The sequence below is a fragment of the Diadema antillarum genome, unplaced genomic scaffold, assembly GCF_040938485.1.
Source record: "Diadema antillarum isolate AM-2024a unplaced genomic scaffold, OU_Dant_1.0 seq00001536_RagTag, whole genome shotgun sequence".
Lineage (NCBI taxonomy): Eukaryota > Metazoa > Echinodermata > Echinoidea > Diadematoida > Diadematidae > Diadema > Diadema antillarum.
This window is the reverse complement of record NW_027272268.1, coordinates 1,287,621-1,311,466: the sequence shown is the minus strand read 5'-3', so window position 1 is coordinate 1,311,466 and position 23,846 is coordinate 1,287,621. Positions and strand designations below refer to the sequence as shown.

The window sequence follows — 23,846 nt, the reverse complement described above, 5'->3', positions numbered from 1 at the left end:
GTATGCAATAGCGATGGTTCATTATCTGCACCTTTATGAAGAATTAGACAATAGGCGTTTTCACATCAGCCCGATGTTTCGAAATAGCGCGCTATTTTCTGACTTGGGAAATTAACCCTATCACGAAATAGTGTGCTATTTGATGATGTGAATACAAATTTAATAGTGCGCTAATTGATCGAGAAAATTTCTCGGGTCCAACTCGGGAAATTTCTGAAATAGCAGGATAATTAATGCGAACTAGCGCGCTATTTAATAATGTTCGGGCTGATGTGAATAGGAAATGAAATAGTGCGCTAATTTGCGATCGTGAAAAATATCTTGAGCTTGGATTTTTATCAGGCAGATGTGAAAACGCCTATTGAAGCAAACTTATAATCTGACTTTAAAGGGAGGTCTGCCAGATCCAATTGTAAGTCAGTTCTTAATACAATCATGTATCATCAATAGATCTATGGAGAATGCAATAAGAGTATACAATACATTGTAGTTTCCCATCCATTCCCATGTGATTTGCCTTATTAGTAAAGTTTTCTAGACTGGCAATTCATCTAAGCAAAGGCCCTGTTGTAATCTTGGCACATACTAGAAATTATGTTAATGGCATATTATCTTTAGAATGATGTCCCCTGAAATTACATTGTATACCTAACAACATTTAAAAATTTTTGATGCATATTATATTCTTGGGAGACAACCAGGAAATAAAACTGATGTGCTGCAGTAAAGCATGTAATAGATTCTAGGTTGACAGAAATCATGAGCCTTTACCTATGTATGTCTACAATATCAATGATTTTGCCTATAAGACAGTAAGAACTCGAATTATGTTCTTGATGGTTGATGGAGCATACAGATGGTATTGTAGCTTGTTTGTAGATCTTGTTATTGTTGTTGTTGTTGTTGTTGTGTGTGTGTGTTTGTGTGTGTGTGTGTGTGTGGATTTTCCAAAGTTCCCTGTAACTGTGTTTAGAGCAACATACTATAGAGGCCAGGAGATGAAATTATAAGTATAAGAAAAGAGCAAATCAATGACATTATTTGTTCTTCTGGTTTGTGGTACACTTTTGTACATCATATATGAAGTAACTTGCCAAATGGCAATTTTATACAAGTTTAGTTTCTTTCTTTCTGTAATATTCCATATCATGTGTAATTCTGTGTAAGTACACGGTGTAGAACACTTTGCAGACAAAACATGTTCACACATTTTATATATATGTAATGTATAAAAAATGTATACCACTTACATGTACAGTGTACAACGGTAGGCCTTTATGATAGGTATATTGTATCAATGTATCATGTAGATACAAATATATCCATGTGAGCAGGAAATTAGTTTTTGGTGCATATTGGATCACAAGGAAAAAGCTACTCCAGAATCAGCAGAGGATAGCTCCTCTGGCCAGGTCAGTTTCATTGTGGAACATTGATCTATTCCTGCATGTGTTGCTGTGCTAATCTTATTTTAGAGCCTTGGGCCAGTGCACTGGCTGAAGAGATAAAGTGTGAACTAATTGACCACCATGCCTACCGTGGGAGAGAGCAGGGAGGTGCCCTGGAGAGAGGGAGAAAAATTGGGAAAAATGGAAGGGAGAAAACACATCAAAAAGAGCACTGTGCCCTGCCTTAGAGGTTACAGTAGGTGCCTTTGTACTGGGCATGGACTGATTAATCAAAATTGCCCCTGTAGAACAGTGTAGGAAGTTGATGCAGGTTACACTGGAGTCTGTGCTGTCTACAAGCAGACTGGTTCATCCCTCATATAGGAGAATCAATAGCACATGAAGTGCTATTATAGTCAATTACTGCATGCTTCGTCCGTGTGCTAATTGATTCCTATGTAGCCCCAATCCCATAACTGCGATTGTGCATTGATTGTATCAGATGAGTTGCAAGATCCACTTTGCTTGTGTGTTAATGTATATACCAGTAATTGAAACAATATATTAGCCCTGTGCTGTGAAAGCAAAATTGATTGATTGATTGAATTTATTGCCTCTTCATGGGGTGGAACACCCTGATCAGCAAAGCTGGTTTCCACTGGGGTCCACATACATACATGTACATAAATAACAGTACAATGCAAAAAATACATACATCTTGAATAAAACACATAATTATCATGTATACACCACAATACATATAGAACGATACAAGACACATAGAAGAAACTTAAGATCGAAAAGTAAAATACATGTAACACAGCTATAATATTATGGCAGCTACACCTTAAAATAGATAAAAAAATGTTGATTCCATCACAATCCCTAAGATAGATATTATACTAATGATGCACAGGATAGAGTGTGTTAGTACCACGAAATAATCCTGTGCATCATTAGTTTTATAAAATGGGTCGAAAACTAACAGCATTATTCACGTACCTTTGTGGGTCAATACCAGTCAGCTACATGTAGCACTCGCTCAAAAGTCAAGATGTCCGAAGATGTTCGTCCCAAACATTTACGCACGTCGCACTCGGAAATCCCGCACACTCACCTAGTACTGTACGTACGTATAAGAGTATACGTACGCCACGTACTGTTATGCACAAGAAAGGCCGCCGGCTGTTGTGGCAGCCCGCGGCCCGAACTAGAAGTTGTTTACAGGATTGACAGCGCGTAAAGTAGCGCGTGACGCACTTGTAACAACTGATTGAGTGCGCACTGCTAGTGTAAAACATTGTGACGTACGTCAGGCCAGGGAGGTGGAAGAGAGACTCTTCTTAGTGCTTACCTGAAGAAAATAATGCACGCACACGTGACTCATTTCAGCGCTTCCAATTGGCTACATTCTTGAACCCATTTTATAAACATGTATAATACACTGCACATCATTACATGATTATAGATATAACAGTACATTAAGCAACAGTAAGTATTAAAAGTCATGCAAAGAGTACACAACAACAGAAAACAAACTTCCAAAAAGTAAGGCACTAAAGTAATGTTTAAAATAAAATAAAACAATGAAAACAAAACTACAGTTTAACAGCGGAGCAGTCATAAAATACAAATGCAATGAACCAAACATGAAGCAGTAAAACATCTTCCTTCGGTGTATTACGTATCATTTAAATGCCTCAAATGACATGGACAGAGTTACCGATCTTTCAATCTTGTTCGACAGTTAGTGCCTCTATACAGTGTATAAATGTGAAGCTACGCTTGCAATAATTGGTTTTGGGTTTAGGAAGCTTCAGTTGAGAATAGCCAGATCGTGTATTGTAACCAGTGTCACGAGGAATAAAGAGTGCATTGATGCACGGGGGACCAATCTGCCTGACAGCTCTGATGAGAGAGTGAGCTCATTGTTTAGACCTGCAAACATTTAAACAATCAAGATGTAGAGTGCCATCCAAGTCGTTCGTAGGAAACATAGAGTCAACCTGCAAGACAATTCTTAGAGAACAGTTTTGGAGCACCTGCAATTTATCACAGTTACGCTTTCCTGTATTTCCCCAGACTACATTACAATAGTCAAAATGTGACTGTATAGATCACGGGACCGGTTTTGACCAATCACAGGCTTCAAAACTCATAAGCCAATAACCGAGTTGGCCAGACTCTCTTTAATATGGCACTGGTCTGTGGTATCTTGTATGCAGTACTACATAGACATGCAATTGATGAGATGTTGCACAAAAAAAATTAGTATTATTTTATCATTCAAATTGATATTATATGTCTTAATAATATTTTGATACAAGACAATATCATTTCATCAGATTATATACCACTCATTATTATCCCTGTTTACAATTAAACCCCTTTGAAAAGCACACAATTTTTTACTTAATCTAATGTAATGCTATTTGATGTTTTTACTGTGCAGAATTGAAGACACATAAGAATTCATCTTACTCTGCCGAGCGTGAAAAGTTACTTGCAAAAATATTTCCACACTTCCGGTAATTCATTAGATGATTACAAGTGATAATGTTGCTTTCCAATTCATTATACGCTGTCAATGCAGTAGACTACCATGCGGTGGTACATTAACGAGTACTAACTAATTCTGAGAAACCAGTAATCTCATTAGTATCATGTGGTTGTGGCACACACACACAAACACACAAGCGTTTAGTAGTACTCAGTACTCACAGAGTACCAAAGCAAGGCAAACTGATGCAATGATGTATGTAAAATGATAGTGAGCATATGAAAGCAGTGGAAAGTCAGATTATTACCAATTTTATGATTTTGTAAATGTTTCACAGCATTTCTACAGTGCTCTTTTTAAGAATGACCCTACTAACAAGTATGGTTTCACTGTAGAGAATTGAACTAAATCTTATTGAAGGTTCATGTTATTGTCTATGTGGGTAGAGAGAGATAGAATGGCAAGAATGATTCGCAGTGCCTGGATACATTACACACCACACTGACTCATTATTGGACCACAAAACTGCCTCGAACCGAGCTGTGATATTGCATGCATTCTGGAAGTAATCCCAGTGAGTTGTTCTTTCTCTCAGTTCCTTTGCGAAGTGTCTCTGTCCCTTCCCGTCTGTCCCCCAATCTTCCACTATCACTGCATGCCATGTATCTATTTCAAGCTGCAGGGAATCTCCAGCTTATCTTGCTCCAGATCCTCGCTGAATTTCATAATTTCATAATCGTAGGCGTTGTGTTCAGGGCTGGGGACAGCATTGTCACACTGTGGTATGATGATCAAGATGAGTGCAAGTGGCTGCAGTTTCACAGCGACTGGTGTTGTTTAACACTATACCAGTTAAATGCGCTGAGGTAGAAAGAGTGGATTCTTCGAAAACTTCTTTTTTTTTGAATAAGAATAATTGTGCCTGATATTTTTTTTTTTCCACAGTGAATGGCATTTTGTGTTTTCTGCATCTGAGAATATATTTGACGCTCTGTATCAGGGGCAGATCCAGGAATTCCGTAAAGGAGAGGCACCTTTACAAGATAAGAGGCGGGGCGTGCCCCATTTTTCTTTTTTTTTTCTTGTGTTTTAACAAAAATTAAAGGGGGCGCTCGCCTGGTGCGCCCTCACCTGGATCTGCCACTGTGTATACAGATTTTCTATTTTCATTCAATTCAATACAGTTCAGCAATTGTTAATTCTAGTCAAATTATAATGGCATGCTTTTATAACTGTTATATGAGCTACAAAGCAAGATATACTAGTGTATAACAAAATTTGTTGAAATTTCACAAGAGTATGTAAGCAAAGCAGTAAGAAAAAATATAAATGAGAAATCCACTTGACAGCGGGCTTCGTATTTACAGTACACTCCCGTTACAATGAACACGGTTATAACGAAATTTCGTTATAACAAAGTAAAACTTCTGGTCCCAAAATTATCACCATTAAAGTCTACGGTACAAAATTCGCTTTTAACGAACACGGTTACAGCGAAATTTTCGTTTTAACGAAGTCTTTTTCGAACGCTGCTGACAAAGAAAAACAAAAGAAATGTTCTCCGTTATAACGAAATGCGGATCACTTCCGAAAATACTTGGCGGAAAAAGCATTTATAGCGTCTCTGCATGGGCAAACGCTTTACATCACTGTGTGTTCGCTCTGTGTGTCACGCACAGTTTCCGAGGATAACATGCGTTATTGTAATACAATAATCTCAATTAAATAAGGTTCGTTTTATTGTTCCGAAGGTTCTTTATTACAAAACACACAGATTCTGATACGTCTTTAATGTCCATTAGTACGGCAATGAAATTGGGTGTGTTGGTGGACATACCTTTTTTACTTTTTTACGCCAACAAACATGTTGGCGTTATTCCAAAGGTTCATTACTAATAAGGTTCAATAATCTGGCGAAATATGGCTCTTATTACGACGGTTCATTAGTCCGAAAATGATAGGAATTCCAAACATTCTTTAATCGGAACATTAAAAAAAGTTTTGTTAATCCAAAAGTAAAAAATGGTGTGTCCACTAACAAAACTTGTAGGAATTGCAAACCTTATGATCGTCTTATGATAAATGAACCTTCAAAATAACTAACCTTTTTCATTTTTTTTATTTACAAACCTTCGGAATAACGAACCTTATTTCATTTTCGGATTAAAAGACCGTCAGAACAACGAACCTTCGGAATAGTGATCCTTTCTCATTTCTTGATTTACAAACCTTCAGAATTGCGAACCTCATTTCATTTTCTGATCAACTAACCTTCGGAAAAGGAATGATATATTTATATCTAAATTATGAACTTTCGGAATTTATAACGCATCTTTGGAAGAGAGAAGCTTCAAATGAACAAACCTTCGGAATCCCAGGAATGGTGAAACTTCGGAATAAGGAGCCTTCGGAGTAACAAACTTAAGCAAGAAATGAACCTTTGGAATAGCGAACTGTAACTGATTCCAAAACCGTCATTTTCTATACATGCGTGACAATATAAACAACTTTATGCTCTCTTTTAAATGTAATATTCGAACGAAATCAAAAAGGTACTATCCCATTTCACATAGCTTTCCAGTGTATGATGAGTATTCAACAAACAGAATATGATATATATGAGTGGTTTCCTTGTTTTCGTTACATATATTGTATTTGTTCTGTTAAAACAAAATTTTGTTATAACGAAAGAAAACTGCCGGTCCCGAGCATTTCGTTATAATAGGAGTGCACTGTATGTGGATTACTCTGATCCTGTATGTGGATTACTCTGATCATGATATGATCGTACTGATAGAGAATAAACTTGTCAAGAATTGCACAGTTAACTGAAAATTTTTGGCCTTTGTAAAGAGACAATCAGCTGTGCATCACACCATTATGATGAATATTTTACAATATTTGAAGAGGGGGGAGGGGCAAACAAGTACGGTAAGGGGTCAAAGGTTTGATAGCCTTTTGCTCAGTCTCTGTGGTTGGATGAAGCAAAGCCAGTACAATGTCTGATCTGTCGGAATTCTGAGGCTCACAATGAAACAGTGGATATATAGTATATTGAAGAGATACATGTTGTGAATGATTGTTGATATTGCACTCAAGGCATCTGGATAGGTTCTGAAAGAGCACATATCACAAGTCAGTCCAGGGACAGAACAAGTTCGGTACAAGTGCAAATTTGGATTAGAATGAATAGCAGTGCTGGTCTAGGCAGCTATTCTCTGTTTGATTTCATTCATGTTGCAGTTATTTGTTAATCATTTATCTTTGATACAGCAGTTGCTGCAAACTAAAGATCTTGTAATTACTACAGTATATATGCCATATATTAGGATTTTATATGATATTTACACTAATTACCGTAAAGTTCCGTGTATAAGACGCACTATTTTTTTGTCGGAAAACGTTGAAAATCGGGGGTGCGTCGTATACACGGGTACAGTCAAATCACGGAAAAAAAATCCGTCATGTACACCCAATTTCATAAGGCCAACTTGGGGCCATGTATGCCCATCGACGTTTGGAAGGTAAGCAATCACCAAACTTACGAATAATTGAGCGATCTTTCAATCTGGACACACACAAAAGCTGCAAATACGAGATAAACTTACATCGGCCTTGTGCAGTAACGATGTATCAATCTGGCCATAGACAACAGCTGTAACAGCACTGCTGTATGCTACCAATGTCAGTCTACCAAGCTACCAACAGCCAACCTAGTAGCTGGAATACGCGATGTACAGGTATCATTACTAAATTACCGATACCGTAAAACTTATCAATGTACTAGTATCAATATGGCCATAGGATCGGCACTATGTCACCGTAAATATGAACGATGTGTGAAGCATGCATGCATATCCATGTCGTTCGTTTGCTCTTCATTTCACGAGGCCAGCTAGGATAGCATAGCTATACTGAAGTAGCTAGCTAGCAAGCCTTTGGCAAAGGCAGCAGCTGCAGAGAGCTAGAGGCTTTTGCAATGGACTAGCGTGCACACAGCGATCGGATAGAAGCGCGCTTGCCCGTTGCGCGCTGTGTGTGCAAGTCCATTGCTCTCTGTGTGCGTGTGCTGAAATTATAGCGAGCTGCCTTTTGCAAAAGGCTAGCACTGTGCATACAAGCATGGTACAAGCAGGGAGGGCCACCTCCCTGGTACAAGAGACACGCGTTACTGGTAGTGCATGAGTGTACCGTACTACCGTACGCACCGTGCGTCTTGCCGTATGATCCCTCTGCTACACTTGTTGATGTTTTTCTTATTTTTCGTAATGAACCTTCCAGTCTGACATGCGTCAATATGCGAGACACCCTCTGCTATCATGACAGCAAAGATCGTACTGTACACTCATGAGTACGATATGCATGACACATGTACCACGCTTGAAAGGCGAAACAATAGCAAGTGAGTACCGAGACAAGTCTCGCATTTTGCGACTTCCATATTTTGCCGATGTCCGATGAATACCGTTAAAAGAAAATATAAAAGGAAACGAAAAATAGAGCAAATACATGCTGCATTCTAGGGAAATTTTGAGCTGAAATAATATGTATGACACACGCAATATTTGCGTGGACATTTTCGTTTTTTTTTTGTTTTTTTTTAATTGTAGGTCCGAAAGTAGGGGTGCGTCTTATACACGGGTGCGTCTTATACACGGAACTTTACGGTATTTTTTTTTTCAATCAGAACTTTCTGGTAATTTCGCGAGTGGTTAAATTTGGGATCATGGAGCACAGAAATGAATATAAACATGAATGCATGCAAATCGCAATCATGTAGAGATCAGAGTTAATATTTTCTTGTGTTGTTGAATTGGCAGATACCATTGTGGAACAAATACCAGTAATAGTGATATGCTCGGGAAAAGCAGGCTGTGAGGGAGTAAGGTAGGGCTTATAGGAAAGAAGGAAGTTACAAACTTTATCCCAATACAAAAAAAAAGAATGCCTCTATGTGGCCTCTTGTGTTCTATAGATTTTGTCATCACATGCAGTATTGAGGAATTCAGAATAAGATGATTAGGTGAAACCCCAATCTCATTATTCTGAAATGGCAGGAAACATTGATGCATAACATTTCTGAACATGCTACACTGTACTTCTGAATGTGTCATTGGTGTGACAGCAGACAGCAAAAATTAAAATCCCCATTGTGAATTAGCAGGTAGACTAGAACTCTTAACACCTGAGATTAACAAAACCACCAATAAAAGCAAACAGACCAGGTGCATAATCTTCAGTAAATCCCCCTTGCACACAAAATGGAGGCTTAGCCTAACCTGAACCCTCCACCCAAACATTGAGGACAATCAGTGCACTGTGTCTGAAAACCTGTAGGTTAGAGGTAGCAGCCCTCATTTGCATATAGGGGTGGAGATGTCCTACACAGATTTGACTTATTGTGCACAGACTTCAAAGGAAATTTCAGTGCTATTTTTATCACAGCTCTCAAATCAAAGGTGCATTTCTTCGCAAAGTAACCTTTACATCATAGGGAAATGCCATGATGCTTTCGTACAAATTGGAAACGGGCCATTCGAACAGTGCTTTCATTTCTCACCTCTATGGCCCATAAACACAGATGGTTTAAATTTAGTCCATGGTTTCTTCAAATTTCTTCTGCATAAATGTGCGTGACAGATTGCATACGCCAACAGACATCCAATGATAACTGCACGTTGATACTCACATTTGTAGTGTACATATATCTCATGCTTATTTTAGTCCATGGACTAAATTAAGACCATGCTTTTGATTTAAACCACTTTAATGAATATTGGTCTATGGGTTATTATAGCAAAGAGTGGCCCATTAGGCTATGCACTATTTTGATATTACCTGCTATTGCTTAGATGCTATCCAACAGGCCTTTAAGAGCTATACAGTGGTTATACGACAAAGATTCATTTTATTCAGTTTGTGTCTATATCCGTCTCGGTTTGTTTAATGTAGTGAATGTAATAGATTTGATAATGAATAATGAATGTAAATTATATGAACTGATAATTTTTTGACTTGATGAATAATGTGAAATGTGTAAATACTCTGTTTTTTATTGAATTTGTATTTTGTGAGCAAATGCTGCAATTCAGCTGTTTGGCTGCGAGAACATTTTTATCTAATAAAGCGTACCATACCATATCATAGATTCTGAGCATCCATACATACATTGAACAGAGACCAGTGTGCGCATCACGTACGTGGATACGCACACTACCATGAGCTGGAGTGATAGACAAGTCTGATCTCCAGGGGGAGAGAAGTATAAAGAACCAAGAGTCCCTTATAATTACCCATCCACGGAGGGAGGGTTTACCCAATCAATGGCATTTATAAAGAGATCAACGTTAGAGACCTGCCAACTTCTGTGGTGGGCTGTAAGTCTGAAAGGAAACCGTCCACCCACCAAGATGCATCAGGGCATCATCAGGGTGTATCACTGAGTTTGCTGCTCCTGGAGATGCTGCTCATCATCTTCGTCATTTGTGCTATCAAAAAGACTGACATCACTCAGAAAATTTTTCAAAATGGGAGGAAAATTAAGTTTATGTTTCTGTCAATCATCTGAAATGACAGTATGTCCTTACAAACTCGGAAAGTGCTCTCACGTGAGATGCATATATGATACGTTGTTGATTTAAACTTTTTCTTAAAAACAATCCAAATTTTTCCCACAATCCTGCTGAAGATCTATCATATATAGGCATTTCTTTTGTTCTTAAAGGGAGAGTAAGCCTTTTCTGGAATTAATCATACATTCAATTGGTCATATTACATTTACATCTTTGAGCTGTAGTCTAGTATAAATTGCAAAAAAAAATTCACAATGATATTCTACATGTGAATTATGCCATTTCGTTACATTGGAACTGCCTGCTGACTTACAACTGCTGCTGCGCACCGCCGCACCATCTCCACTAGTATACCCACATTGTAATTTCCAGGTGCCATGTACTGGTATCATGCGTGGACTGATGCATCGTGGGATTCAGAGAGAGAGTGTACAGATACCCCCCATGGAGGGCATATGTTCAGGGTTGATTTGGCAGCGCATATTAAGTCAAAACAGAGCAGACTACGAGAGAAAACGTGATTTGCATTGATTTCTCTCCACCTGCGCTGGGTTTCTCCCATATTGCACACAAGTTTCTTTTTAGGACCATAGCTTTAGGACTATATTTATGTATGCATATGAATGTCTCCATGTGTGAATGTCAACTTATGTCAGCATGTGTTATGTTGAGTTTATTGCAATTTGGGTATCAATACAACATTGTAATGCAAGATATATTTGCGGCTTGAAATTTTCATGAATTGGAACCGATGACTTTTTTCGTGCACTAAATTTTTTTCAAAATACCACTTATACCACTGGCATTCAAAGCATGTTGTGTAAACACAAACTTTTGCATTAATTTTAAATCTAAAACAACTATTGTATATAGGGACATCTATGTTTGATTATCCCTATCAATATAATAAAGAATGTGTTTGTACACCACACATCATGTCATTGACTGTTTCAAGCAAACTTTAGCTAGCTCTCCGTGAAGTGAAACTTTTAACCAACATAAAATTATGTCATAAAAATAAAACTTCCTCTGAGACTTCAAGCTCTGATTTAGCACCATCAGTAATGCCTTATGCATAAATCTACAAATGACATTGTGTATCATTCTGAAACTAAGCAGTAGCTCGAAGTTTTTAACCTTACAATGTAGGGACGTTGTAATTAGCATCAGTCTATGCCCATGCTGACAGTATTTGTTATTCCATAGCGATTGTGGTCACACAGCAGTGCAGTGTCATAATTTCAAAGTTGATTTTGATCTTTGGTCTGTCTTTCTTTCTATTTTTTTTTTTATTTAAAAGTACTGTTTGAATATTATCCTCTGTTCTGGTTCCCCTACCCACATGCATGCATTCATGTACGCTTCCTCCCCCTCAATAGCCTCCCTCATAAAACTGATGCATGAAATTGAGCTCCCGCATGATGGGGAAAAAAGAACCGGAGAATAACGGAGAAGATATTACGGTTTGATAGAACAGTCCCATTCAATTCCTACCCACTCAATCTGTCTTTGGAAGGCATAGCTTCAAAGGTCATTGGAGCAGTTAAAAGCAAAGTCCAAGGTACACTACACAGGGTGATGGGTGATATCTTCCAATGGTATAAATCGGGATCCTTTGTTTATTTGTCTGGCTGCAGAATTTATGGAATTTCTGTGCCTAAAAGAAATAAAGGAGGATAGAATAATGGATGGAAATGTGTGGAGTATGGTATGTTTATGCGGCTGATTAGTTTATGAAAACTGCAGGCAAATATGTATTATTCAAGACCAGTTGTTGAAGTCAATATGTCATTGCCATTCATGGTATGCCTTTAACCTTCTTTCTTCTCGTCCATGGAGTCAGTCCTACGACTTATAAATTGCTTGTTCCAAAACACAAATGATCAGTAAAGTGCAGTCAAAATTGCATGCTAGCTTCTATGAATAACTAGGAATATAATCCACATCCAAATACACATGAATTTGTGATTACACATGTATGCTAGCCATTATTCAAGCTTTTGGACAGATATTAATATGCAACAAAATAGGAGAATGGATTATCTACAGTGTATTGATACATTCAAAGAGCTAAGTAGAACAGGGACAGTAACAAGTTCTGGTTTTTCGAAAAAAAAAGTCTTGTTGCATAATGATGCACAAATTCGATGGCACGACATTTGCTCCTGCGGCAGTTGCTCCGATCTTATTTCAGGGAAGGACTTAGGGTTAGGGTTGTGATGGGTTTTAGGTTTGGTTTGATGTGAGGATTAGGATTAGGGATAGGGTTTAATTTATGGGTAGAATTTATGTTTGGTTTAGAGTAATTGTTGCAGGAGCAAATGTCATGGAAACACAAACTCTGATAAATTTGAGGAAAAGAAGGGAGATGGCTCCATAAATTTTTTGTATCATATAGAGGTTAAAGACCCTCTGCTTCCCAGCTGAAAACATCATTGTGTCTTTAAATGGGTGATATGTCAATAGTCCAGCCATGTTGTTTCATATGTCATGTAAATGTCATTCATAATAGGCCTACAGAATATGTTATGCATTGAAACACTGGAACTGACTGCACAATTTACTAATACTATTGAGAGTTGTATTTTACGTAATTGTAAGGCAGCAGTAGGGATTTTTTTTTTTTTTTTTTTTGGGGGGGGGGTCATTTTATAATATAGGGCCTATGTGGTAATTGCCTTAAAATATGCAACATTTGTAGGGAAGATTTGCAGTGTGAATGATATAAGGCACCATGTATCTTCATGCACTGCTGTGCAGAAGAATACCATGCATTTTATACACACACATACATTTTGCAGTACAATTGACATTCCAGCCAGTATAGAGGGTGTGTTTTTGTGTGATCCAGGAATTTTGCAAGTGCGACAACAATGGCATTGTGCCTCGTGTCGCAAACAGTGATCAAAGGCATTTTGAGGTCATTTCTTGGTGCCTTTTTTTTTTTTTTTTCATTTGAAGCCAAATGCCATTTGTGCCCTGTTGTGTTGTTTGTATACCAATACTACAATACTACTATTTATGCTGTCACTTTGGAAAATCCTTGTGGTTTGTTTTTGTCAAAAGGATGAAATGACTGGAAATGATTGCTTCTGCAACGAGGATGAAAGTGCGCAATCAACTGATTTCCCTTGTCAACTGCATTTTTAAATTTCTCTCGACTCCCTCAAGTTTGATAAGTTTCGATGTGCAACATTTGTTTATGAAGGTAATCATGTACATTATAATGTCAACTGTACTGATTATAAGAAGAATCTCACATATTCTCATATTCCAATTATCTGCACACTATTGATTTTGGGAACAGTTGGGACTGGTGTAGAGCTCTCAGTTAAAGGGATGTTTACTTGCTCAAAGTTGATGAGGGTGACAATGAATAGGAGATGGGTGCAAACAATTATTCAAGCAATCATGAAATTCTGAATGTTACTGATCACTGGCTCATCACTTCCCAAATTCCTTTTTCCCTTTGGCAGTCACATTATAAATTTAGGGACTGCTCTGATACTGAGAAAATTTCTAGATGGAACATGTAGCAAGGAATTCTTCTTTTCTACTGCTACTCCCGTATCTTGTGACTTTGTGACACTATCCATACATGTCAGCAATTGTATTCCAGCAATTCCCATTACATGATTTGTGATTCTTGTTTTTTGTTTTTTTGGGGGTAACCTCTGGTATCCATTGTATAGTCATGACACCTTGTACCTGTGATCCATTGGACTGATCCAGGAATTAGAAGATAAAACGCCAGTGCCAAACCACAGCATCATCTCACTTTTATTTCCCTGTTGTCTCTCTCCCTCACAGTTCTCCTTGATCAGAAAGTTGAGCATAGCAACATGTACAACATCCAGCTGAAAATCACCGACTTTGGCCTGGCGCGGGAAATGTACAAAACAACGCGGATGAGCGCTGCAGGGACATATGCCTGGATGGCTCCCGAAGTAATCAAGATGTCGCTGTTCTCGAAGAGCAGTGACGTGTGGAGGTATGTGCAAAACTCGGGTGTGATTTAAGATGGCCAACTTTCCTTGGCCAATGAGTGGGTTGTGATCCGTGTAATTGGTTGCTTCAGTGTTCCTCGTAGGGATGTCTTCATTGGCTTGGCACCCTTTTTCAGAATACAAATGATTTTGACGAACAGCAGAAACCTTGAACATACTTAGAATTACCAGTTCATTGTACACACCATACTGAGATCTTCAGAATACAAGTAAATGAACATAATTGAGGTTGAAGTAAAAACAATGCTCCTCTGTGAGGCCTTCCTCAGTCTTTTGGGGAATGGTACAGTGGAGTTTTCTCTTCTCACAAATCTGCCAATTTGTGCATTGGCAGATTGTTGCGATCTTCTGTGTCCTTATGATGTCATTCGCGATTTAACTCCAAATCCATTCTATTTTCATGAAAAGCCATAGATAATGCCACTTGTGACATTCAGTGTGGCATAATGCAAACATGATACATAGAGATCATGTGTGCCTCTGATTCAGCCATCTCCTGCTTCACGTATAAACTCTAATCTAATGACAGTAATACCCCTTTCAGTAACTCATGCATTTTATGGCCAGCTCCTGGCCCGAGCTATACTTGGTCTGCGCCAAGCAGTAAAACTTGCGTTCAGTAACTACAGCAGAGCCGCGCCTTTTTTACGATGACCCATTCACGAACTCGGCCACGTAAGGGATAACTACTATGGTAAGTGAACGTGCGCTGTGGCGGAGGCACGGCCAGGTAATTATGACCTTTGACCTCGCAAGGAATTTTGGCCTGAGCCTGGCACTGCTATCATTCATAAACTCTTCGATAGGCACCAGTCCCGTGCCTGGCCCATGCCTGGTGCTAGCTTACAGCAGGGCCAAAATAGCCCGAGCCTGGCGTGGACTAATTTGGTCCGACCCATTCATAAACTCAAAATTTTACGACCTGGCTCGGGCCTGGCCCAAGCCAAGAGAGTTACTGAAAGGGGTACTAGAAGCCCAGGGGGGTGTTTCATAAAGCTGTTCGCAAAGTTACAAACGACTTACGAGCGACTGGTGATCAGTTCTTGTGCTGAATTATTGAAATTCTGATAAGTATAGCACTTCAGAACTGATCACCAGTCGCTCGTAGGTTGTTCGTAACTTTATGAACAGCTTTATGAAACAGGGCCCAGGAGTTGTGGCGCAGAAGTTCAGACTGTCCTCTATCCTACATGATGTGCAGTCATGCTCCTTTAACCCGTTGAGGACGGTTTGGTTTTGCTACAACATGCATTTCCCATGGATGCTTGCCCGAATATACTCAGGACTCGTCCTCAACGGATTAACATAGCATGTGATAAGAATACTTGATGGTGATTTAAACAAGCTCTTTCAGAGTTGTATCGCCCCACCTTTTCCCCGTCAGTGTTAGGTAAGTGATAATTCTGCATTGACATTTTCATGGCTACAGCCCTCCTCTGCTCATCAGCCTGATGCCAGTATCAAGTGCTGATAGGCAAACATAAGTGGGTATAGAGTCACTTACGAAAGTAGATATGGGTACTTCATGCTGATCACAGCTTCCAACAATGAGGCAAAAAGAATTCAGATCATGTTTGTGTAAGTAATGGAGGGTTCCATCCACTTTGAAAGTAAGGGTATGGAAACAAAGGGAGTGTAAGGTAGGTGGGAATAGCATATGTAAACAGAACAATTTATCATGGCTGCATTGAAGCACAGCTCTAATAACACAGCTTAAGAAAGAAAAATTGTTATTTATGTAGTTATAACGTAATATTTGTCAAAAATACAACAGCATTATATATTAAGCATAATTTGTTCAATTTCAAATAAGATGAAGCTGGGTTCTATTTGTTCCATATGTGGCATTTTTAGTACATTGATCTTTATGATATACATGTATTTATGTTTTCTTTAATAATTTGTTATTCTGAAAAGGACGTGCAAGAATTTTAGATCTTGTGTTATATATATTTGATAGTTCATATATTTGGTAGTTCTCGGAAGGAATGAATGATAAGCGTGTATGTTAAGTTCTTTAAGATTTATATGACACAATTGTGAAGAATGCACAAATTGGTGGGTAATTTTGTGCAAGAAATTATTTTCAGAAGTATTTGTTACATTGATTCCCTTTTTTAAGGACATTACCCGTAGCTGAAAATTTCATTCCAGTGATCATGCAACTTGCTCTTAATATGAATAAATGACATCAAATCTTTTGCTGTTGAAAGTCAGAATCGATATCCCAGATATTCCTGTTTTAACTACACATTAATTGTTACGCTTTGTACACGTTCAGCCCAGATACATTGTATTCAGATACCTGGTACTATAGTGCATGTAGTATGGAGTATCAGAGATGTTCTAGATTGATAGATTATTCCAGTAGTAGAAGTCTGCTAAAGAGTAGGCGTACTGTCTTGCAGTAATAAAATTTGCTTTTAGTGTCGGGCCAGTGAAATGTCATGATATTTTTCACCACAATGGCTAGCATGGTCAAACACACACGCCCACACACACAATGCCACAGAGCAACAACAATAATCAAAGATGATAGTGTCTGCATGTTTTTCATTGATGGATCACACACAATACTGGTTCACAGCCAGAAAACAATCAGGTTCCTTGTTAGCAAAGTATTATTGTGGAAGAGCAGCAATGATTTCTGTGGTCATCGAAACATATTGTGAGGTTATTTGTTGGTAGTGGTTCAGGTCAAGATACAGTACCTATTAATTCTGGGGACCCTTTTGTGTGTTTCAGGGGGGGGGGTGACAAGTTTCTTATTGTGTGAGTTCAAATGACTGCCCAATATTTGCAAATAATGAACCTTTGGTACTACTATGAATTAGGAGCTATGTGAGGAATGTAAAGTACGTGTAGGTACATGTATGTTCAGTGAACACATTACATCTGCAAATAGCGCATTATAGCTATTTTATATAAATTTGTTTCAAAAGAAATAACAAAAGGGGTAATTCCCTGAAATATATTCTGCAAAGCATATATCACATTTTTCTATACATTTTGGATTATGAGAACCAACAAACAAGAAGCAATGATATTCATTTGAAAGCATGGCTGTTGTGAACTGCAAATGCACAGTAGGCATGTCTGATTTATTTTGTTTGAAGAAATGCAATTCTGCCCATAAAATGTTGAAAATGTTAGTAACTTTTGTCAAAATATCAGCACATAAAAGATATAATTTCTTGTGGTTGCACAAGTGCACAAGTTTAGAAACACTTTGACAGATTATTTTTCTTCCATATCCTGTCTACAAGCCTGTAGCAATAACTGACGATCTCCTCATTACCCCACCCCATACAAAAGCTTGATTGACAATATTCAAGAAATCTTCAAAATTGACATATATCAGTAGCATTGTGTCATGTAATGACGAAACATTCTCCAGTTCAAAGAAGCTCCGTAATATATCACCTGTTTAAGAGTAAAACGCCTTCTTTGTTTTGCTACTCCTGTCAACTGTACGTGTATTTCCAGAGTCCGTTAATGTTATTTGTATATTATGTTTTTGCATCACTTCATAAATGATAATAAAAAGGCACTGTATACATACTGTTATGTTCTGTTTGCACTAGGCAATTTGACTGAGATATCTATAATAAAGATTCTATTCTGTTTGAGCAGGAGGTTTTCACAGTAAGCATGGAATTAGAATACAGCTATTTAATGAAAGTAGCATCCCCTAACAAGCATTTTCTGTAAACATCTTAGAAGGACTTCGTACCAATTTCAAGAAACATACACAAGCGCCAGTTATTTTACAATGTGTGTGTGCATGGTGTGTGAATACTCTGTAGTTCAATCACCTTTTTAAAAATATTTTGTGTCATCTTCACTCTGACATTTGTGACTGAGATTGAAAAAGCTCTTGTAGCAGGGTATATAAGAACTGTACTTGTGAGAAGCAAAGTGTATAATACGAGCTCAGACTTGGAGAAGATACCAAACGTACGCCTCTGTTGAGGGCAGTTCAGAGCAAGTGGATTTTTTTAATGACGTCAAATCTTTTCTCATCCAGGCTAGAAAGTCAGAATCTGCCCACCGGTCGGGAAACAAAGCAAACAATAGGTGGTAGAGTGCAAAGTGGGGTGGCTTTGCAACAGGGTGCTTGTACATAGAGTCCTACGCATGTTTGTCTGCATACCGTTGAAGGTGGTGTAGCGATGTACCTGTAGTAATGACAGATGTTTGTACATGTGCATAAATTTGTAGTTGTTTTTACCTATGGAACCTCTTTCATTTTAACAGATAGGAAAAGTAAATAGATGTTGAGGAAGTGATTGACAGAGTCTTAGCAAGATGGAAAAAAGAAAATACTTTCCCGCAGGAAAATGATGAATTATTTACAATGTACAATAAGTATGTTACTAGTGTTTTGTTATTTAGTCATTTTCCGTGGTTAAGATATTTGATTGTTACCTCCTCCAACGAAGTTACCGGTATGTTTTTATTGGCGTTTGTCTATCTGTGTGCAAAATAACTCAAACAGTTGCGAACGGATATGGCTGAAACTTGCAGGCAAAGTTTATGACACAAGGAAGAGATGATTAAGTTTTGGAAGTGATTTGGGAATTTTTGAAGGATTTTTAATCTTTTGTCAGATAGGGTCAATGAACTTGGAGTTCAAGTTGAGCATATTTGAGGTTTGCATATGCGCACTAAAGCGCATGTTCTGCTCGGGCAAGGCGCCACGCAGCTGGAAGCTAATGACATATACAAAAGACTTCTACATTGGGAAATAGGACAATTGTCAGCATGTGTGTATGGGTGGAAATTTGCTGCTTGGCAGAGGTCTGCACTCTCCAAGTGCCTTTCCATAATTTTTTTTTTTCAATCTTTAGGAAGCCCTACATGTTCATGAGGCAAGTGCTTTCATGAGCAAATAGTTGTACTGAATAGAAGTTACCTTCCAACTTCCCAACACTTTGTCATGGCAGACTGTAGATTATCAAGAAATATGGATTGCATTCCTTTATTGTAGACTTTCTCCTGCTTATGCCCCAGTCACATAGACATCCCGGATCACCCCGGACCACCCCGGATTTGATTTGGGGTGATCCGGGGAGAGATCCGTGTTGATACCTTGGACATAGGTAAGTGTATCCATGTATGTCCGTGTAGATCTGGAGACATCCGGGAGGCCAACACGGCAACTTTTGGAGGTCAAAAACATCCGCCATCATCTGGGGATTGCCGTGTTGGCAGAGCAATCTGGGGTGGTCCGTGTGGCTGCCTTGTAGCTGCCGTGTTGATCCGTGTAGATGCCGTGTTTGTGCGTGTAGATGCCGCGCTCTTTCGGCCTTATCCGTGTAGCTGCCGTGTTGATACCGTGTGTACAGTCATACCAACGCTTGTTGACACTCCATCGAGGTCGAAACTATCCCGATCTCCCCGGATTTCCCCCGATCACCGTGTAGATCCTTGAGCATCCGTGATTATATGTGACTGGGGCATTAAAGCTGAAATGTACAGCTGTACTGGCAAATACTGGCAAATACACAGTAGCATAACTGGTTATGTACCAAATGACAAGTGTGGCATACTTTTGTGTACAGAAGTGGTAGTGGTGGAAGCTATGACAGAACATGTTAACAATGTATTAGCTGACAACTAAAGTGAGATATTCTTGCTGGCCACCTAAAATAACAGCAGTTTGTGAGTTGCCAATGAAACCGTTCTTGGTGATTGCATGATTTCATTGTCCGCCAAGTGTGCACATTTCTGGCTTGGGCAAGGGGAGTACATGACCTTCAACTTGTCACTCTGCTTTGCCTGTCTTACACTGCAGAGAAGTGAAGAAAAGAAGTGCAGTGAATAGCACTCGTGATAACTGATGTTGCACTTCCCACCTCCCGAGATAGTCACAGACCTCATGTGGTCACATTTTTAAAGTAAATCCTACATCAGAATATTCCAGTACATTACATTCACACCAAAGCATGTAAATTTTTTAAAGCACTTCCTATTTGCCCTTCATTTTGCCTGGTCTAAAAGAGCCTTAATTTTAGTTAGTTCTTTAGAGAGATCATTGTCTCATGTGGAAGCATCACATACATGTAGGTCAGCTTGCCATTTTACTATGCACTGGGATGCAGAAAGATGATGCACAAAATTTAATTTGTGATCATTATGGTAGGCAGTTAGGGGAGAGCATAAAATACTAATCATTTTATGGGTAAAATTAGCATTCTACAGGTATGATGCACAAATCTATGGTGTTCATCTTTCACCCAGAGTCCTGTATGTGTGATGCAGGTCCACAGTCAGTTTGTGTGAAGGGGACATCATGATTGATATTAATGTGTGCTGTTTAGTGAAACCATCCAAAAACTTGTCGCCACATGAATATTCTCTTTCAGTCATATTTTGAGAAGATACTTAACATCCCAGTGATATCAAAAGATTCAACAAAAACTACCGAAAGTAAACATTCCAGTGATCAGAAGATTGAAATATTTAGATTAAAACGAAAACAAATTCACACCCATACTCTGTCCTCCCACACATCTATACCTGATGTCAAATTGATGCATATTTTCTCCATTGCTATTGTTCTTTCTTTTCTTTTTTTTTTCTTTTTTTTTTTTTAGCAGTCTGTTTCAGTTGCCAGCCCCTTTAGTCTACTGATCGCACACTTTATGGTGTTGGGATTGATAGCTACTACATGTTATTAATTGTCGAGAGTATTTTGCTAGTTTAACTTGAATTACACACATGTGCTGTTATCAAACTATACTTCTGTTTTCTTTCCACTACTATTAACTACTGCTTATATGGGCCAAACTACTCTTTAGAATTGTTAGAGAATATGAAAATTTTCCCCATATGATAATGCAATAGATTGGCAATGCACAGAAGATGTGGGCAGCCCATCTGCCATGGGTAGACTTCAAATCCAGCTAACGTGGTATCAAATGCACGCTGAGTTGACTTGAATCACGCGATAGATTATTTTGGATGGCCTGTATGTGGCACCATCTCAAGGTCACAGTATTGACCGTGCCAGTGTTCACCCCGCCTTCGAGGAATCTACTTATGGCAGAAGGGCAGGTTTACAGGAGGCAAAGCTGGTATAGAAAATTCGTGCCCGGTGCATACCACCCAATTAAAGCTCAGTGTGCAGACCGAACTGATTGTTAATGACAATAATTTGTTGGAAAAACAAGGTGCATTCCCTGTCAAGGGGCTGATAGAGTAGGAGATGATATCTGGTCATTAAAGATACTGACTGTGGCCATTTGCTGCATCTTGAGTCATCTCTGTCTTTTTTTATGATGTTATTTTAGGCTTGGAGTCTCCTCAATGGTTGGTCTTTTCTTTTAATAATGTTGTATGTGTGAACGATCTTGTCTGCAGATAGGAAAAAAAATGGTGAAAATATGAGTAGGATTATCCTGCCTGTTACAGAAGTAAGTTCTTCTTTAAAAATTATGGAAATCATGATAAGAATAGGGGAAATGATAGATTGAAGAAATAATTGACTAATGCACTATTTCTGAGATTGAATTATTAACTTGTTGTGTCACAGTAAAGAGAATGAGGTGGAAAGGAAACATTTTTATTAACTCTTTCAGGATTATAACAATTACCGATTCATGATGGTCATTGCAGAGTAACATGTTGTCAATTAATATAAACAAAATGTCGTTGACCTTGTTTACAAATTTGTGATGGTCATAATGTACACAGAGTTTGTAAAATGTTATCAAGAAAACTAATGTCATTGACCTTAAAGGGAAAGGCTAGTAACTGATCAGTGGGAATCAGTGGAAATGCTGGGAGATGACTGTTCCAATCCTTATGGGATTCATTCAAGAGTACATTATCATATCTATTGTTGTGTGAAAACTATTTGCTTCAGAATGGTCTCATATTCAAGTAATGTGCAGTTTAATGTTTCCAGGTAAGCGTCCCTGGTCAGTGACGGGGCATTAATCTGCACATTACTTGAATATGAGACCGTTGTGAAGCAAATGATTTTCACACAACCGTAGATATGTAATGTACTCTTAAATGAATTCCACAAGGATTGGAACAATCATCCCCCAGCATTCGCACTGATTCCCACTGATCAGGTACTAGCCTTCCCCTTTAAGTACCAATTTGTAGTGGTCATTACAAAGTTAGTCAAAATTACTTGGGAAATAACCATTGCCCTACATTGTATGTATTTACTATGCACATCCAATCCATGCGCGTACCAACTCTAGAATGAGTTCAGAGAAAGCTTTCTGTTGTAGCAGTACAGCATGTAAACATGTGTGTATGGGTATGGCATGGCTGTTACCCAATCTGTATTCACAACTTGCCTGTTGTGCAGAGTGCTATTGTCGAAGGGTTTGTTGTTCATGAAAGGGTATACAAGGAAGTCCTGGGTGAATTATTTCATTGTGTATAGCAAATCACTCCATTATCAAGAAATTCACGTTCCTCAAGTCGGCAAATGTGCAATTTAACATATATTTGGCAGCTGTAATTAGTATTAAACTTCCTGATAATAATTGTATATGTAGCGCAATATGATTCCAGTTCAACGTTGATCTGGCAATATGGAGCTAAAGAATGAGCAAGTCCCATCTAAAGCACATAGGCCCTACATGAAAATGGCCCAAACCAATAAGTAAATTACCAAGTGCCATTTAAGTGTGATGAAAACTTCACTCATAGCACAGCTTTGTCATAAAATTCACATGGAATTTACATCCAGCAAAGCTTGGAATTCTCTCTACAACTTTCTGTCTCGCATAAATGTTTCTATGAAATGTTACATGGCTTAAAAAAACAGAATGCTTTCCAAAAGCACTCATGGGTGTGTGGTCTCAGAATAATGTGGCACACAGGGTGTTTACACTATGGCACACCTAGAGGTGAGGATCAGTTCCCTAATCAAGTATGTTCATCAATATAGGATGTTTATTCCCAGCAGCAAAGCTATAGACACAGTAGATATCTCATGGAGCTTTGCAAAGCCAGTGACATGCATTTGGTGTTATATCAGCACTTGGCTTATATTTGTTGAGCATCACGATGGAAATGAAAGTCAGCAATGCAAGGGAAGACACTGATGGATGATTAATGTCAAGTTAGTAATGTGTGATTGAAATGCAGTTTAATGTGCCAGGTAAAGAGTATAGGAAAAATATTCCTCAGCAGTGATTGATGAAATACTTAAAATTGGAATGTCAGTGTACAGAAGGATGTTTACACTGTATATAGACCTTGAAAATCATACTTGTCTCATTGACATATTATAAATGGTAATGATAAGCATACCAGTTGTTATTTTTGATCATTTAATATTTCTTGTTTTACAGAAAGATGTTGGAATACAATCTGTTCTGGAGAAGACTTTATTTGGACAACCTGACAA

At 38.4% G+C, this 23,846-nt stretch overlaps 1 protein-coding gene across 1 annotated transcript in view; it reads left to right on the top strand.

The window, feature by feature from the left end:
• The window catches only part of LOC139710478 (mitogen-activated protein kinase kinase kinase 11-like), a 73,166-nt gene that overhangs the window by 12,281 nt on the left and 37,039 nt on the right, over nt 1-23,846 (top strand). The window contains exon 2 of the mRNA XM_071622393.1: nt 14,271-14,451. Coding sequence (XP_071478494.1) covers nt 14,271-14,451 — 181 coding nt within the window. The remainder of the gene's footprint in view (nt 1-14,270; nt 14,452-23,846) is intronic.